A 19210-nucleotide genomic window follows, 5' to 3' on the forward strand; every position below is an offset into this window, starting at 1 on the left:
TGCCTCTTTTCTTACTTTTCTCTTTTTTTTGCCTTGTCTTCTCTACCTCCCCTTCCTCTTTTTTTTCCTCAATTACTTCCTTAATCTTCTATTCATAATGTCTCCAGTTTTTTTCTTTTCCTCATTGCCTTTCTCCTCCTTACAAGGAAGTCATAGTCTGCTCTTATTCCCTGAAAATGGAGAAAGGAGGTTATGAATAAAAACCTACCACAGCTGTTGCTGGATCAAAGCAAATACCAAGATCCTTTGGACTGCACCTTCAGGTTGAGGGCTGTTTCCCTTTAACATTGCCTTTGTCATTCTGATGAGTTTCTGCTAAGCAACAATAGAAATGATCAGCAGTGAAAAATGATCTAATTTTCTTCTTTCTATGGTGGCATCTGTGGCAGCCCCAGGATCAAGTATCAGCTTGCAAGGTGCTAAGGAAGCTCAGGTAGGAGGGTGGGTGAGGATGGGCTTCCACACCCACTGCAGCTATAAGTAAAGGGAGACAAAATAGCCCAAACAGCCATCCAGTGAGACCTACAGAGCATGGACACTTAAATAGCTACAGGAAATGGGTTCCCATGGTCTTACCAAAGTGATGAGTAAGTTTACTTCATGATGGCTTTGGGATCTGTGAGCACTGACCATCTTTCTGAGGCAGCACTTTACACCTGATTTTTCTGGTTTGTAAGGTATCTTAGTGAAGCTGGACTTAAAAGACCAAGTCAACAGAATGCATGATTAAAGTTGGTTCATATAATAAATAGCAAATATGATCCTTAGTTTACTGTTGAGAAAAAGTGGAGAAGAAAACCAAAACAAAACATCCTCTTCCTTAGCATTTACTTTGTGTATGAGATAGCACTTTCTGTATGCTTAAAAAAAAGTATGTTTTTCTGTAGAGTCAACCTATGCTAGTGTGGGTTGCTTACAGCAAGGTAGGTGGAGAAACAGATTGCTGGGTGTGTAACCAAGGCAGTGAATCACACCATGTGTGAGTGAAAAATCAGGTCGGCAGACTGCTGGAAGACAAGAACTCTTCATCAGTTGTTAAGTAAAACCAATATGTTTGTTTTATGTCATGTTGCTGAATTTCTTTAAAAAATTTTTTCATTAATGTGGTGTAGTATCTTCATAGGAGGAGAAAAAGCAGTTTCAATGATGTCAACAGAATGTGTTCAGCCACTTGATATCCCAGATGACAGACTGGACAAGCAAGATTCACAGTGTAACCATTTAGGTAAGTGTTATTTGATGATGTCATTGCTCTAATGAGGGGTATTGTCTTCACATAATAAAGTCCAGCAATACAACTAACCCCCCATGAAAACAGATAGATTACACCTTCTGCTGACACTTCTAGTGCCAGATGGAAAGACAAAGAACACTTTTTCTGCATATAAATATCAGCTGAATCTCTAGAGTGAAGTTAATTAAAGAGGAGAAAGGAAAAAGAGTCATTGATCTTTTCCCTGGTAGAGCTGTTTCTTCATTTATACCACAGTAAATGGAAAGTTAGGATATAGCTGAGCTTTCCCTGAATATATCTTCCATATGCAATTTGAGTAAAAGATTTCAAGCATTCAATTTACCATCACTGAGACAACTTTCTAAAAATGTTTTCTGTGTTGGGAAGTTTTTTCTTTTCACAAAAGGAGCAGGACCGTTGGGAAACATTCCTTGAGCTTTTACTGCAGCCTCATTACATGGTTGAGACAATAGAAAGATGGCAAAAGCTCTGCCAGCAATGTACTGCCAGCAACAGCCAAAGACATCTTTGTTACAGAGCATTTAAAATACTTCCTAGCCAATAGTGTATTGCTAAAGCTTACAGACAATTATTTTAGCCAATTACTAAAAGTACATGTACACCTGCTTCACACAATGCTTGCTTGTCTCCTTTCTATTAACAATACACAATAGACCATTATTAAGCTCAAAGCTGTCTACTATCTTGGTAAGCATAATTTTCTGCAGTCTTAAGGTCTATTTTAGCCAAGCCTAAAACTCAAGCTATTGTTTAATGTACTTGCTTGCTATACTATTGTAACTTTTTCTACTTTCAGACTTTGCAGCTGTAGCTAGTTCTAAGTTTCTCTGCTCTTTCTCCTTCTCAGGCCTGCTTTTCCAGCTTTCTGAAAATCATCTTTCCTTCACTCTTTCCCACAGTTTTTTCCTTCCTCATCAGTTTCCTTTTGTGAAGCTACTTCTTACAGCTTTCACAATGAGCATACTAGGATTGTCTTTGCTCTGTCACACTCCAGAATACTAGATTTCATGCTTGATAGATAAGCTTTTTGCTTATTCATAGTCTTTGCCTCTGCTTCTAGTGCTATGATTTCACTCTTATCTTACAAAATTGTCCTGAAGATTTAGCAACCCAGAAAGAAAAATCTGTTTGTCTTGTTGTTACCTTTGTGACCTCAATAATGAAAGACAAATGCAATTTCACTTCCTAGTAAAAAAAAAAAGTCTCACCATGGGTTTTATAGATTTTGTTTATTAGTACTGCAAGGAAGGTAACCTAGTTCTGTCTCTGCTACATGGCATTTCTAGCCACTGACACTGTTTTTACAACTGCTAGTATACCATAGTTAGTCCATAAAATTGCTTATTTAAATACGTTCAGAATGAGTTTCATTATACTGTTAGAAAACAGAGGCAATGGGAGGGTAAATGATCTCATTAGGACTATGAAGAAAGCCTGTGAAGGTCAGAAAAAAACCCCCACGTCTCCAGGGACTTAACCCAGAGGCCATCCTTCCCACATCTACCTGCAGGCTCACAGACATAACAGCTGCCTTAAATAGTGTGAAAGAGCCTGCAATGAAGTTGTGCTTGCATGCAAGTCTGCAGCCAGGGGCTGGGTAACAATGTGGGGAGCCCAGCTGAAGGCAAACAAGCTGCTTTTAATAATTCAAAACATTGGTTTCTGTGATGATACTAATGACAGATTCACAAATGAGTGGTTAAAATGCTTAAAGAATCATCGTCAAGGTTATTGGCAAAAAGCAGGGTTTAGTATGAATTCATGAGAATGCAGCTTTAACAGAGTTAAGTGGCAAAGTTCATTCTATTACTTACTATGTAAACAAAGCATACATAATTGGATTAGAAGCAACTTGGAATGATTTACATGAAGACTGGGGATGCAAGAGGGTAAGGGTGCAGAGGATATGGATGTAAGAAAAGGGTGCAAAAGCACTTAATCATTGACTAATTTAATATTTGAAAAAATAATTCAATAGGATTTGCTACAATTATAACAGTGAGTTAATTATATACTCAAAATAACAACATTCGTATCACGATCTATTCACTTCCATGAACACATGAAAAAGGTACCTATCAAAAATTCCTGTCAGGCTCAGTACAGTACTCATATCAAATCTCTTAGTGTTTCTCAACCAGCGTGGGCTGCACCTCAAGGAGTATGTATGTGTGGGGAAGGTATCTGCCCAGACCTTGTTATCAGCAACAGTCTTTCAAGTATTGCAAACGAGGGTATGCAAGCTCCAAGAGGCATCCTACTCAGAGGCCCACTGTGTTCAAGGAGAGCTCAAACAGCTCTCCTTGCTGCTACACTGCTGTTTGTAGCATTATAACATGATTTTTCCAAAAAAATTCCAGTAAAAATAGTACTATTACACTGAGGCTATGATTAATTTTTTCTAAAAGTCTCATAACAATGGTATCATTTCAGTTGGGTAAATGACTTACCAAAGCTAATAAGAATGACTGCTTATCCTTTGTTCCTTACTTTGGTCAGACTGCTCATGTTCCTGGTATGGTCAGAATAGTTCCTACCTTTACCATACAAGAGCACCCAGTATGGTCATAGATGCTTCAGCGCCCAACTGGCACAGTTAAGGGGCACTTCATCACTCAGCTGATTCAACTAAGGCTTATCAGAAGCTGCTGAGATTGTAGAGCAGGCCTAAAGAGGAGTTGAGGGAGAGGCATTTACTACCACAACAAGCTATCTTCTGTATTTTCAGCTTGCCTAAGCACCCAGAAATATAGACCCTTGCAGAAAAGTCATGTTGACCTTCTGGGTGATCTGAGTAAAGGATTGTTTTAAAGGAAAAGCAAAAATCCAGTGTCATGTTATGTAAATAAAAAGCAAATACCAATTACTCATTAGCTCTGGAAATAAAGTTAACTCTTGAAGGGAACAATACTGACTGGCTCATTTTACAAATAGCTCAGACCAACCCTATATATGTAAAACTTTCCTTCACAGAACTGGACTTGTAACTCTTGAAGATACAATCCACACAGTTACCACTGGATGAAACAGGGGTGGCTATGGAACCTCTGCACACAGTGATGCATCCTCTCCTCTGACTAAACACACAAGCTGCCCACAACTCTCTGTCTTTGTTTTATGGGTACTGCCAACAACACAGAAAGACTTCCTAAGTCACTTGACTCCCATGTAGAATGGCGCAGAGCCCTCTTTTGTTTGCTTTCTAAATATTTAAGAGATTTTTCTTCCTGGACATTTGAATTAAAGCACTATTATCAAAGTGATTCTTTTCCCTATCTGTTTTTTTATCTCCCCTAAGTTTTAATTTCTATTATATTTTTCCCTGCAGAAGATCTTTCAGAGCAGCTGATTAAGAGCTGTGACCTCAAAAATAAACCAAGAAAAGGTAAAACTCTCACAGCCTCTCAGAGGACTGAACAGGAGCAAAAGAAGCCAAAGAGAAAAGATACACCAGCTTTGCACACTCCACCACCTCTAGCAGGTGAGCAGTAAATCTCTTGACTTTGAAATCCCAAGTCATGTCTGGGGACTGGAGAAGGATGGAAGTCCATGGAACGTTCAAACAGTTATGTCCCCTTGGATGCAGACAGGAACACAGCTTCCTGCATGTGTACCTGGGAAGGCAGGTGAAGAGAAAGTCTCTTTCTCAAAGATATTCCATGTTAGTTGAAGGGTTTGGTCTCACTTCTGGGAATACCAAGGTGGATAGGTTTATGCTCTGAAAAACCTGCTTCCATGGATCTCATAGACTTGCTGATAAATGATGTTACATTACTGTGTGATATTATGTGTATGTATTGGCAGCTGCTGAGCCATACTAGATGTCCCAATAGGATATGGTCCAAAATCAAAAAAAGGATCAAGTCCAGCCCCTGCACTTTCCCATGAAATTTGCATCCAGTGCACAGCAGGAGGCTGGGTCTGACACTGGGAGTAGATCAGTCAAGCACACAAGCCACCTGCAGGATGGTCCTCCTGGAAATCACAGGGATCATGTGTTTATGGGGACTCTGGCAAAGGGTGTTTCAGGAAGCCGGAAAACATCACAGCAATGAAGGGGCTTCTTGTGGAATGCTCCCTACTGTGGCACAAATACAGATATTTGAGACCCAAATGCCACCAACCTGGAGAAGGGAAGAATAAGCAGGAGACTGCTACTGAAACTTAATGATCCAAAAACAGCAGTGGGAATAAATGTTTGTCACTCTCAGCTAACGAACACACAGTGTTATAATTTCCATCAAGAGAGCTGTGCTCTTACATTATTGAATTCTTCTTCCCATGCTGCACATACATGGGGGAGTTAGCCAGTAACTACTTGTGTGCTTCTCTGTATATCTGCAACAATTCACCAAGTCAAAAATAAGCACTGGGATTTTCCAGTATTTGTAATCCAGATATTTGATTCTGTTAAGTTTTCACATGTACCTTCCATCAGCAATTCTCTCTTAGGAAGAGCAGCTCAGAGGCTGGAGAGCTGTGTTTTCTTCCTGCAATTGTCATATCATAAAGAAAACATTCTTTCACTAGTTAAAACAGCCTCTTCTGTGTGGTCATATTGCTCCCAACTAACCTCTTGAGCATCTGTGTGATTAAGTTACTGTGGTAAGATGTCTAAAGTTCTGGAATAGGAGATTACACTCATCTGTCCCATGATTTTTAGTGCATTATATATAATCAGAAGCCAGCTGGCCTAATAGCATCATTTTCTAGAGCCTATGGGAAATAATTTATTTGAAAAAAATGTAGGGTAGGTACATCATGCAGCAGATCATGCAGTTGTGCCACTGTACTTCAGAGTAGTCTTTGGGAGAGCTACACAGGTGGAAGCTTCTTCAATGTAAACAGGCTAAAGTAGCATTTTCTTTATTGCTTGCTTACAGGCATAGTTTCAGCCTCATCTGAAAATCTGCTGAAAAGGTCTGGTATCCCAGAGAAGTCACAGAGAGAGAGAGGGTCTCCAGTCTCTCAAATCACTGAACTGGAGCAGAAAAAGCCCAGAAGAAAAGATACACCTGCAATACACATCCCACCTTTGATAATAGGTAAGAAACCTAGGTAAAGGCCTTCCTAAGAGGCAGCAAAAAGCGACTAGTGTCAGAGATATACTTAGAAGGCTGAAAGAGGGTTGCCCTCTGCTCAGTAGAGTAGCAGTTCTTGAAGTGGACCTATTTGGTCTAAGTATATAATAATAGTGGGGTGAAAATGAAAAGTCTAATACATATCCCACGTTCAAGCTCCAGGGATAGAAAGAATAGGTAGAAAGAAAAGGCATTTGGTCACTTTTCTGAAAAGCAAACTACTGCCCTGCTTTTCAAACCTAAGCACATAGAAATTTTTAGGTCACCAGCACTAAAATGCCTCCAACAACCTGGAGCAAAGCTGTACTGATTGATCCCCTCCTTCATTTGGCAGTCCCTGACAGGCACTGATGTAGCCAAGTGGTGATGAATTTCTCATTAGCAGCACCTTAAAGATAATTCTATGCATCAGGAATGACATACAGTAGACACCATGTTACGTGCCAATGGAGAAGGGAAGGGAAGGGAAGGGAAGGGAAGGGAAGGGAAGGGAAGGGAAGGGAAGGGAAGGGAAGGGAAGGGAAGGGAAGGGAAGGGAAGGGAAGGGAAGGGAAGGGAAGGGAAGGGAAGGGAAGGGAAGGGAAGGGAAGGGAAGGGAAGGGAAGGGAAGGGAAGGGAAACCTTACCATGGATCATTTGAAAAGAGCTAACCTGCTTTTTGGGTAAACTCACGAGTCAGAGCTCAGGAACATACACTAAATAAAACTGCACCATGCTTTATGAACAAATTCCCTCTCTTATTTAAATTAGGAAGCGATGAAAGAAAAGTATATTTATGTAATTCTGATTACCTAGTTATAGCATACAAACCAGCCTTTTTAGAGCAGATACTAGAGACAGCTTAAATGTATGGCCCAAACAGAGGTCCCCAGCTCTAAGAGGACCCATATTAGTAGTGTGTCTGATGCTTACCACAATCAATAGCAAGATCATTATCAATGAATGACTTTGCTAACTGATGAACTCCAGAGGTTCCCAGCAGAGTTTGGGATTCAAAGCTCAGAGGGATGCAGTCCAGAGATACATGTTATAAACTTTCCATGGACCACCAGCAATTTCAAGGACAAATCAGCATTTTAATGCAAAACAATGGAAAGGGAATACAAACAGGAAGTCAAAATGGTAGTGATTTGTATAACACTGGGAAAATGTTTTTTTCTTTGATATGATGCCTCTGATCACTTGTGAAGAAAATGTGCTTTATTGAATGCAATTTGGAAGTTCTGGGTTTCAAAGAGTGAGAAGCATGTTTGATTTGCTAAACATTTGTAAGTTAGTCTTTCTCTGTTTGCTGTTTTAAAAAGTCACTTAGCCTCCCTACCTCTGTTTTCCTAGCTGTGTGTATTATGAAATGCAACTCATCCTGCAGATCTATTTTAAGGATTGTTAGATTGTTCTGTTAATATCTGCTAAGGAATCTAGCTAAAGAAAACAGAGGGTAAATATACAATGTCACCATAATTTCCCAACAGAACATGCAAGTAATTGCAATTTTTAGGTACACTCTAGAACCGCTATGGCTCACAGAAACATGAGTGTTTCTGTTAGAAAGCTAAAAACTAGACAGAAAAAGTTGTCTTAAATCATCTATTTGTCAGGTGCCACCTAGATTTAAGCCATGCCTCTTGGGCTACAAATCAGAGAAACAACAAGATAGCACATGTCTACAGACTGCCTGGGGACAACGCCTGCAGCTGAGCTGGGAGAGGGAAGAGGTGAATGGTTAAACTTCCATTCTTCTTACCCAGATGTTTTCAATGGGGGTGTTGTATTTTTCTAAAGGAGCTGCCTTAACTGGCTTTCTAGGCTATGAGAGAGAATGAGGATTTGAAACTAATTTTACAAGTTATCTCTCATTTGATGAGGAAACCTCAGTCACTTTCAGGAACTGTATTCCCGTATTTACACATGTATTTACATTCTAGCTCAAACCCACAGGGCTGAAGACCATTAATTTAGTTAATGGACTATATAATGCTAAGTGGGGATGGCAACAGAGTGTTCCAGAGCTGACTACAGGCTTGGATCAGATTCAAGCCATTTACTGTCAAGTGATATGGAAAAATGACCATTAGAAATCTGACTATATTTTGTCTTCTGGTCTAATTCCTTCAGAAAGACAAGGCGTTGGCTGACTGAAGGAGAGCTTGCTGCTGAAGGAGACATCTGCTCATGACTCATTTGTATGGATATGGCATAACATTAACTGTGCCTCTTCAGTAGAAGTTTGAAGGCTGAATATATTTAGAAGCCTGACCCTTGTAGAGGAGATTTCAGATAACTAACTTAGTAGGCCTCTTTCTTTAACTGCATTTCTCAATTGGATTGGGTGCTCCTGAGGTGTAAAACTGATTCTGCTTCTCATCTGGACCACATGCCACCTAGTAGATACATTAATTTTCTTAATTTTACATGGTACATTTGACTTGCTTTTATTTGTGATAGAAAATCTCTCAGACCACCCAAAAGGGAGAGGGACTGTCCTAGGAGTGCTGGTCAAAACAAAGAGGGATAACACATCTGCCATTTTTGCTGCATTTACAGAAAAGTATTTGTATGGACAGCTGTTCAAGAGACTACTCTCTTAAATAAGACTTTTTACTAGAATTAAGTGGAGTTTCTTGAATTGGTATCTAGAAGTGGTTTGCAGGGGATCTGAAGGAGAAATATTAGAAATGGTGGCAATCCTCATTAGCAGGTCTCAAGAGATACTGAGCCTTAAGATTTTAGTTATTATGTTTTTCAAATCCTACACTACATTAGTGCATAGCTCTAAACTGCATATAAAGTGTAGTTAACTATATCTTCACATTTTAGTTAGACAAAAGAATCCCTCTGGGCCTGTGATCCAAGGACACACCACAGCCTCAGGCCCTGAAAAGTATATAAACAAAAGTGAATTGGGGAGGAGCAAGCTGAGGGCATATGGCTTCATTACTTGAAGCTGTAATTGGAGAATTAACCCCTGATATGCAAACAGACAAAACTTCTATCTGCTTGAAAAACCTGTGACCGCTGTCCATCTTGGGTGTAGCCTCCATGAGGCTTTTACACTGCCCAAGGTGTAGCTATTGAAGGCCTTTAAAAAATACCCACTTTATTCTCTTAACTCTGTCTTAGCTTCTGTTCTAGGTAGCCACTCCAAGGCATCAATACCATGTAGCACTGAGTGCTGCTTACTGCAGCAAGACTAATGACAAGGAGACAGGACAGAAAGGTTTGTCTATATTTACTTAGCTCACATAGTTCTGCTGGGTCTTCTCAGGTCTCCAAGCCTATAATTCAGGTTCTGTTTTGCACAGCAGTTCCATAAAAGCTTAGTTTCTTTGTGTGTGCTACCAGATGAAATAAATCTGAAAGTAAATAAGTAGCAAATATTGGGCCAGCCTTCAACCAAAGGCTTTTCATAGCAAATCATGGAGCCATCACTGGTGATCTTCAACTGGCAGAATGATGTACGTTGGATGTATCTTGAAAATTAAATATGCATCCTTAGAATCGGAAGGGAATAGAATTCAGGCATTTAAATACATAGGTTATTTTGCCTGATACAGGTACCAGTCTGCCACAGGCAGTTAATCACTTGAAAACAGATCCAGACTACAGGATCTGAAAAGCTCTGTACAGAGAGGCAGCATCTTAGCAGGCTGCTTTGATTCCATGCCAAGTGTTCAAAGGCGGCTTCAACAGTAGGCAACAAGGTGTCATTGGAGGTATAACTGAAAACAACAGAAAATTACATTACTTTCTGTCATTCTCTCAATAGCAAATGCACATAAATTGAATTTCATCACATATTTGAAGGTACATTTTAAGCACATATTATGTTTTCCCTGCCCCTCAATGGCCCATTGAAAACCAACAAAAAATAACCCCCACTCTCCTTTGCAGCACACACAACCCAAACCCCAAAGGTGTCAGGGAAAGAAAACCTTGTCTATCTTTGCCTAGGTTGCCTATAGGAATAGAAATCTGTGTAAGAAATATTTACATCTATCTCCATAAAATGCCATCATTTTTTGCAGTTAACAACAAGAGCTATTTAATTGCTGCTTGAACAAATGAAGTCCTTTTTGTTTCAAATTAACTGAAAGACATGAAATGTCAAATGAGTGTTATTAAGTTGTGCCTTTCAGTTTATCTCATAGTGCTGCTGAAACTAGCTAGTTCACAAGAGCTGCATATAAATGAAGCAGGAGCTAACTTAAATGAAGGGCAGTATAGGTAAATATTTTGCACCTAATGCATTGTTCTCACATTACTCTTGCTTATTTTTTAATGAGGAAAGCAGTTACAATATTTGTTATACCTTGGTATTATATAAAAGCCTCTGGATCTTCAAAGGACAGACTTATTGGTTTAACAGAGAAAAAGAGAGAGACACAGAGAAAGGAGAAGTGACAGATTTGTGGGAAGTATGATCTACAATCCAAGTCTATTTTCACGTTGTTCTTCATTTAGTAGCTTTTGCAATTTATTGATGCTTTATCATTTCAGCGGAGATGACACTTGTCATGTGGGTATTTAAACACCTCTTGTTTCACCTGCATTTGCAAGATCTAAGTAATATGCTATATACATAGAGAAAATACACGTCCATAAAAGCTGTTCCCGTTACAAAGATTAATTACAGTATTTGCTTCATCATGCAAACTCTTTCCCTTATTTAGCTACCCAAACCCTTCTGACAAACAGGTTCGCAAATGAAACTTCAGTCTCTTTTTACAGATAGCAAAAATATACTGGATTTAAGAATGCTTAATCATTTTTGCTAAAAATGCAGTGATTCAGTAAGTATTAAGAGACTAAAAGAACAAAAAGAAACGAGGAGCAATTCGTGTGATGACATTAAAATCAAGAAATAAGAGAGAACTGAAAAATTCTCTTTTGCCTGATATTTTCTAGAAAGTAGTATATTAAATCAACTCACTTTTCCACCTTTTTTTTATTTGTTGTTTTTTTGTTTGTTTGTTTTTTGTGTTCTTCTCTTTTTAAGGCACTAAGCTATTTACAGAAGAAGAGCAAACAGTGATTATGGAAGATGAAGAAAAGGATGGAGACACAATCCACAGTTAGATTACAGTGATATTTCAATAATACAATGTAAATAATCATGGGTCATTCAAAGTGGCATCACATTAAAAAAGATCTTTTACCTTTATAAATATTTTTCTCAGTTGTACACTTGAATTTAAACTGCCATCAAGTGCTTATCTGCTTATCTGCATCTCATAATTCCCAGCAAGCATTATTGGACATAAATGGCAGAAATTTCAGTTACACAGGGTTTGAAGGATTCTGTCAGTTTACCAGAAGGGGCTTCCTAGCATTTTTGTCAAGAAGGAATCCACCTCAGATCAGATCTAGTTTTGTGCAGTGTGGTACTCATACAATACCTGGCACTAGAAGTGGTAACGCAGAGTGGTAAAACATCAGCTAGTGATTCAAATTGCTTTTTTTGCCTGACACTTGACCTAATTTGTTCAGCTTTACTTTCCTGGAATAACACTGACCACAGTGAAAATTCCCATGTGCAGAGCTGATGGGATAGATGAAGAAGGTGAGAGGGCCAGGATTCAATTCTAGAGTCTCTGAAATGCAAAGCAAAAATTTCCTCTGCCTGTATCTGCTCATGACTTGTGTCTGTAAGGAGGAAAAGATAAATTTACTTTAGAATTAAAATTACACCTAAGGGCTCTCAGTGTTGACAGATGCATCAAACAGGATGGAGGGCAGAGATCTCAGAGGAGAAACACTAGGGAAGTGCAATGCCTGCTAGTAATTGTCTCCACTGAAAGGTAAAATTGTTGGATAGTTGATGCTTTTGCTCCAAATAATTTCTTTTCACATCTGTTTTTTAAATTGAATCCTAGGTAATCAGTTAGGAGAGGTTTTAAAGATTCAAAATCACAGCAGGAAGGTAAAAATTGAGTAAAAGGAATAATGTTACTCATGGCATATGCTTACTGCAAGGTAGAAGAGCATCATGTGACTTTTTAAATAGTTTACCTCAATGATTCAAACAAGAATTGCTTTCACAGCTAGCTACAGGATTTGTAGAGAGATGGGTATTGGTAGGATATTTTACCAAAAAAAAAGATAGAACTGGACACTGTGTGCTTACCTTAATAACTCTGAGATAGATGGAATAGCACTGCCAGCTGAACCCTTAGGGAACTAAGCAGAGAGGTTGAAGATTATCTAGCCTGGCAGACTGAATTTAGATATCTTTTTAAGTCACTTATACAGACAGCTGAGGACCATACTAGTTTGGACTCCATTTGCCACTGTGACTGACCCAACATCTTTCATGAGAATGCAGTCCATTCACAAATATATGTGAATGTATACTCTCAAGATGTAATCAATGAGCTTACAATAAATAATTGCATATTAAATTGCACAAGAGGTCCACTATATGATTAATGGGATACCTCTTACTTAGAAAGTGTACTTGTTTTCATCCTATTATTCTATCAGTGAGATAATACTTAAAATATAAACAATCAATAGTTCAAGTAATAACATTAATATAAGATCCACAGTAAAGTGTGGAAACAGATGTGCATGCCAGCCCTCTCCCTTGGAGAGGTATCCCTTGAATGGGTTATGATAAGAGCCTCTCAAAGTCTCATGGATTGAGAAATCCTCCTTGGTCATGGTGAGTTCCCAGCATGCTTTGGAACCCCATGTAGATTTGTTGAGACTGATTGGTTTTTCCCTGCTTTTCCCCATAAAACCCCCAGTTTCTGCCCTGTTCAGGAGAGAGCTGCTGTTGCTGGCATCCTTTGCAGGGTGCTGGAATAAAGGCTACCTCTGTGGAACAACCACATGGCTCTCTTGTCTCTTTGTCCCTGTGTTGGCCAGGGTACTACTTGCAAGGCAGAGCTGAAATCACTGCTAAGAGCTGAGCTGAGCTAGCTGCCCCTTGTTGAGGTTACCTGACGGCTGAAGGACTGCCTAAGATTCCTAGAAAGCTGTCTCTTGCAGGACCTCTCTCTGAGAAGGTTGTGGCCCCTTGTTGAGGTTACCTGACGGCTGAAGGACTGCCTAAGATTCCTAGAAAGCTGTCTCTTGCAGGACCTCTCTCTGAGAAGGTTGTGGCATCCAGGTTGAGCCATCAGACCCCTGACCAACTGCCTCTACAGTAAAGTATGTCACAACAAGTACATGACGAAATATGTATGACTCAGGTTTATCTTTACCAGTGAAGGTGGTGAATATTTTCAGTGCATGTGTAGTGAGTTGACCTTGGCTAAATGCCAGATGCCTACCAGGTTGCTCTATCAATCCCCTTTACAGCAGGACAGTGGAGAGAAAATAGGATGCAAAACAACTAGTAAGTTAGATAAGGCAGTTTACAAAAGCAAAGAACCAAAAAAAAGAAAAGTAAAAGTTTACACATGCATAAGCAAAAGAGAAAACAATTAATATCTATTTCCCATCAGCAAGCAATATTCAGCCATTTCCCAGAAAGCAGGATTTCAGCACACACTTCTGGAATGGTTGCTCCAGAAGGCAAAAGTGGTAACATAACAAACATCCCCCATTCCTCCTCTCTCCCATAGCTTTTGTATCAGAGCTGATGTCATACGGTATGGAATATCCCTTTGGTTTATTTGGGTCAGCTATTTTGGCATAGTTGTGTCCCCTACCAGGACACTGTTAGAGACAGTGCCGATGCTGTGCCAGTGATGCTCCGCAGTAGCAAAAGCACTGGTGTGCTACCAGTACCTTTCTGGCTACCACAAAGCACAGCACTGTGAGGGCTGCTGTGGGAAAATGAACTCTATTTCTGTCAGTCCCAATACAATTTCCACCCCTTATTCCATACCATTTGTGTCCTACTCAGATCCCACATAATTTATATATCTTCCAATTTTTCCATTATGTTTGTCATTACTGAAATCCCTTTTTACCCACACTTACAACTTAAACTACATCCTTCAACCATCTCTATACACTTTCATTAACTACTACCCCCGTCCTTTCACAGATTGATATTACCTTCCCTTTTCATGGGCTTCCTCCATTTCTCCAGATCCATGACTTGGGCTCCATTCAATCAGGATGGGTAGTCAAGACAGGAGAAGAAGCATACTTTATCATTGGTCACCAAGACCGGCCTGGCTTGAGTCATCATTGCATCCTCCTTGCCCTTCACAAAATTAATTCTTCATCAGTTCAAGTCATTCCTGCTACTTTACCTCCTCCAACACATAATCTATGCCACAGATTATTTTCCCCACAAGGTTAAATTTCCTTGAGTCACAAAGCATGTCTCCCAACCCTTCCACACTACCTACCAAATGCACCCTGGTCCCTGGGAAAGAACAATCCCACAAATGGGTTTGTTTTTTCCCATGGAAGGAGAAATCCGTACCAACTTCCCCAGCCACCTCTCCATGTGTAGTGAGGGGTCCACAGTATGGAAGGGTTTTGTTTGGGCAGAAGCAGGTGAACATCAGCAGATCCGCTGTTGTTAACCAGCTTAAGCTTCTGCTAAATTTGCTTCCTAATGCAAATTTATGCCCTTTTACCTTAACATCATTAACATAGTCTTCAGTAGTCCTTCTCTCAGTCTTTCCAGAGGCTTGTGAGTGATAAAGGATGTGATATATCCTCTCAATGCCATGTTTCTTTGCTCAAGAGTTTACAAAATTATTTTGAAAATGAGTCCCATTGTCTGATTTTATTCTCTGAGGTACTATGTCGCCAGAAAATGTGTTTCTTAAGGCTAAGATAGTGTTTTGAGCAGTGGCATGGTTTATAGTTTATTTTTCCAGCCAGCTAGTTGTGGCTTCAACCATGGTGAGTACATAGCTCTTGCCTTGGCATGTTTGTGGCAGTGGTCCAGTGTAGTCAATTTGCCAAGCTTCACCGTACTGGAAACCCAGCTACCACCCTCAATTCCAAGGAGATTTTACTCCTTAGCTTGCTTGATTGCAGCACATATTTCACATTTGTGAATACCCTATATGACAGCTTCCATAGTCAGGTCCACCCCTTGATCACAAGCCCACCTATATATTGCATCCCTTCTTGAATATCCTGATGTTTCATGGGCTCATTGGGCTATAAATAGCTCAGTCTTTCTCTCCCAGTCTAGGTCCAACTGAGCAATTCCAGTTTTGGCAGCCTTACTATGGTGGGTTCAGTGCTGGCCAAATGTCCATGTACCCTCTAGAATTATTTACTCGTTTCCTGCAGTGAGATAGGATTAGAAGGAAGGCAAAGCAGGCTCAAAACTTTAAAAGGGTATAAAGAAAATTTTATTAAAAGTAACTAAAAGAAAGTATAACAAAAATCAGAATAAAACCTTTAGAACATTTCTCCTTCCCTCACACCCTCTTTTCTTTCCTACTAACAACATACCGAAACAATTCAGTCAGTTTATCAACTCTAGAATATTCTTTCATCAGTTCACTTAGGGAGAGGAGTCTCTCTTGTCATGCTATGGAGACTTCCCTACAAGAAAACAGTTCTCTCATGGCTTTTAATTTTCATGAATAGCAGCTGCCCAGGAATCTGCAATCGTGAAGCCCCTCCCACCTCTTGCAGCCTTCCCACAGCAGTGCTCGTGGGCCATGTCAGCTTACAGGGTACTATTCTAAGGATGAACTGTTCAAGAGCAAAGGTTCTCTTTATTAATCTCTTTCCAGAGATTAATAAAGAGAACCTTTAATTAATTAATTATTGATTTAATTAATTCCTCTTTATTAATCTCTAATCTTTTCCCAGAGATCATCTTCATCTCTGGGAACAGATTAGGGTCCTCATCACTCCTCTCTCTCTCTCTGTTAAAACTTCTCACGGGATCACAGCTACTTCAACATCTGCTTGCTTTAGCACAGATGCCTTTGCTCAAATAACTTCAATTTGAACACTTCATCCCCTGTACTTTTCAATGAGTTACAGGGAAAAAGAGTCGTATGTATCAATTATATCTACTCCATAGCCTAACAAGAGGATTTCAGCTCAGGAGTGAGGCATCTCTTCAATCCCTCCCATCCGAGACATGGCTTCTTACTGACCTTCATGTCTAATGTTGTTCTGTCTGTATCTTCACTCTTTCCTTTTCTTTCACTTGAGAGAGAAAATTGATGTTTGTAGGTTTCATCCATGCACTAAAAGAGTTAATGTCTCGCTTGGGGCCTGCAGATGGTTATGTGATCCAAACCAGGCGGTGGGCGGCTGAAGCAGTTGCAATGATGGATCTTCAGACTGCACTGGGGGGTTTGTGTCAGGATCTCAGGGGGCCTGGCCAGAATGGCAGCAGCTGCTCTGGTCACACGGCTAGTCTCTGGCCCCTGCTTTGTTAAATTTCAATTGTAGGCTGATGGCCTCCTCTACCCTGCCCAGTGGTAGTGGAGAAGCCTCAACGGTGGCAGAATCTTGGCTGAGCCAGCCTGGCCAGGGGCTTAGCAGAACCGGCTTGGGCTGCTCCCAGGGCCTGGCGGACCCCAGTATGGCCCAGCAGCAGAGCTGGCCTAACCCAGCAACTGCGGGCAGGGCTCAGCAACAGCCTGTGCCATGGCTTGGCTTGGGTGTCCCTTTACCCCCTCCCCATCCCAATGGCCAGGCTGCACAGGCCCAGCACAGGCCGGCCTAACTGGGAAGGGGAAGAAAATGCAGGAAAGCAGGAAGTAAAGAGAGCTTCCTGGGGGTTTGTTTGTCTTAAAATGTGAATATCACAGAGGTGTATCTAGCTTTTAATTGGCTTATTAACATGCCTATTCTCAAAGCTAGCTAGCAATTGGTGTTGCTACATAAAGAGGAAGCTCTCAGCAGCTCTCCTCGGAAAAATTCACTTCCATGGGTGGCTCAAATGAAAAACCAGCACACTTATTTATTAATTCATTATTTTGATATTCTTCAGTGGTACGACTTTTGGGCATGTGAGCATCTACATGACATTCTTTAAAAGTTATGTTTTCTACACATGCAGCAATGTCCTGCCACAATGCAGCAGTCCAGATGGGTTTACCCCTTCATCATCAATTGGTCTTCTTCCACTGCTGCAGCTACCCCTATATAGGGCATTAGCTACCATCCAGAAGTCAGTAAAGAGATAGAGTACAGGCCACTTTTCTTGTTCACCAATCTCAAGTAGTATGGCTTAGTAGGATGGCTTTCACTTCTGCAAATTGGCTCAACTCACCTTCCCCTCCAGCAGCATCAATGACTCCTTGTGTGGGACTCTAGACAGTGGCTTTCCACCTCTGATGATTTCCTATCACACAGCAGGATCCATCAGTAAAGAGGGCATAGACTCTTTCAGTTTCTCATAGCTTGTTTTATGGTGGTGTTTCTTGGGCACTAGTCATCACTCAGGCAATGCTCAAAAATCTCTGCCTTCTGGCTAGTCCATAACCTCTTCCAGTATTCCTGGGAAACTGGCTTTTCCCATTCAGGCTCGTTGTGCAATCAGTGATACCAACTGACTCCATGTAGTACTGGTTATATTATATGTCGAAGGGGTATTTTCTTTGAACATCCAACATAGCATGGGTAATCACGGTGCCAAAAGGAGACATATTTATGTTCCAAAACCTTCTGAGGTGGTTCAGACCTCCTCAGAGGCTGCTAATATTTCTTTTTCCATCGGAGTATAGTCAGCTTCTGATTGTCTATAACCTCGGCTCTAAAACCTTGACCTTGGGTTTCTCCTGATGTTCTTCGGCAGAGGCTCCAGAGGAGACCATGCTTCCTAGCTGCAGAGTAGAGCTCATTTCACATGGCTGGTCCTGTCCAAACAGGCCCAAGAGCTACCACACAAGCTATTTGCTGTCTGATCTGCTCAAAGGCCTGTTGATGCTCAAGGACCCACTCGACTTGGTACTTCTTCCAGGGCACTTGATAGAGGGGGCTAACAAGTTAAATATCACTGGGAATGTGCATTCTCCATAACCCCACAAGGCCTAGACAAACTTGTATTTCCTCCTTGTTAGCTGTGGAGACATAGTTGCTATATTGTTAACCATATCCAAAGGCACACGACGGCATCCATCCTGCCATTTTGTTCCCAAGAGCCGGCTCTCCTGTGCAGTTCCCTTCACTTTGTTTTATGGCAACAGCTTTCAGAAGGATTTGGATTATTTTCTTTCCTTTTTCAAAAATTTCTTCTACTGTATTGCCCCACACAATGATATTATCAAGACATTGCAGGTGTTCTGGAGCTCCACCCTGTTCCAGTGCAGTCTGGATCAATCTATGGCAAACAATTGAGTAGTATTTCTACCCCTGGGGCAGTTGATTCCAGGTGTACTGGACACCCCTCCAAGTGAAAGCAAACTGTGATCTTCATTCTGCTGCCAGAGAGACTGAGAAAAATGCATTAGCGATATCAGTTGTGCCATACAATTTGGCTTTCTTTGACTCCAGGTCATACTGAAGTTCCAATATGTCCAATACGTCAGCACTCAGGCAGTGTGACTTAATTCAGGCCATGATAGTCTACTATCAGCCTCCATTCCCAATTAGACTTTTGCACTGGCCATATGTTAAAGGATGAGTGTGTTCTGCTGATCACTCCTTGGCTCTCCAGTAGACAAATTAGTACATGGATACGAGTTAAAGAATTTCTGTTGGTGCAATACTGCCACTGGTACACTGTCCTGGTAGCAATTGACACTTGCTGGTCTTCAACTTGAAGCAATCCAACAATGAAGGGCTCCTATAGGAGGTCAGGCATTGTGGAGAACTGTTTGATCTCTGCATTCACAGTAGCTACACTAAAAAGGCCATCAATACTCCTTGGGATCCTTGAAGTACCCTCTCCTCAGGCAGTCTATGCCAAGGATTCAAGGGGCCTCTGGGCCAGTCACAATAGAGTGCTTTTCCCACTTGTCTCCTGTTAAACTTACCTCAGTCT

General features: G+C 40.7%; 1 protein-coding gene across 1 annotated transcript; it reads left to right on the forward strand.

Annotated features, from left to right (window-relative positions):
• Positions 1–1143: 1143 nt before the first annotated feature.
• Positions 1144–11412, forward strand: PPP1R17 (protein phosphatase 1 regulatory subunit 17). Its single transcript, XM_066544875.1, has 4 exons — positions 1144–1225; positions 4584–4736; positions 6139–6300; positions 11333–11412. The coding sequence occupies exons 1-4, from the start codon at positions 1144–1146 to the stop codon at positions 11410–11412; spliced, it is 477 nt and encodes a 158-aa protein (XP_066400972.1).
• The last annotated feature ends 7798 nt before the right edge of the window (positions 11413–19210 follow it).

Source organism: Molothrus aeneus, chromosome 1 (assembly GCF_037042795.1).
Source record: "Molothrus aeneus isolate 106 chromosome 1, BPBGC_Maene_1.0, whole genome shotgun sequence".
Taxonomy (NCBI): domain Eukaryota; kingdom Metazoa; phylum Chordata; class Aves; order Passeriformes; family Icteridae; genus Molothrus; species Molothrus aeneus.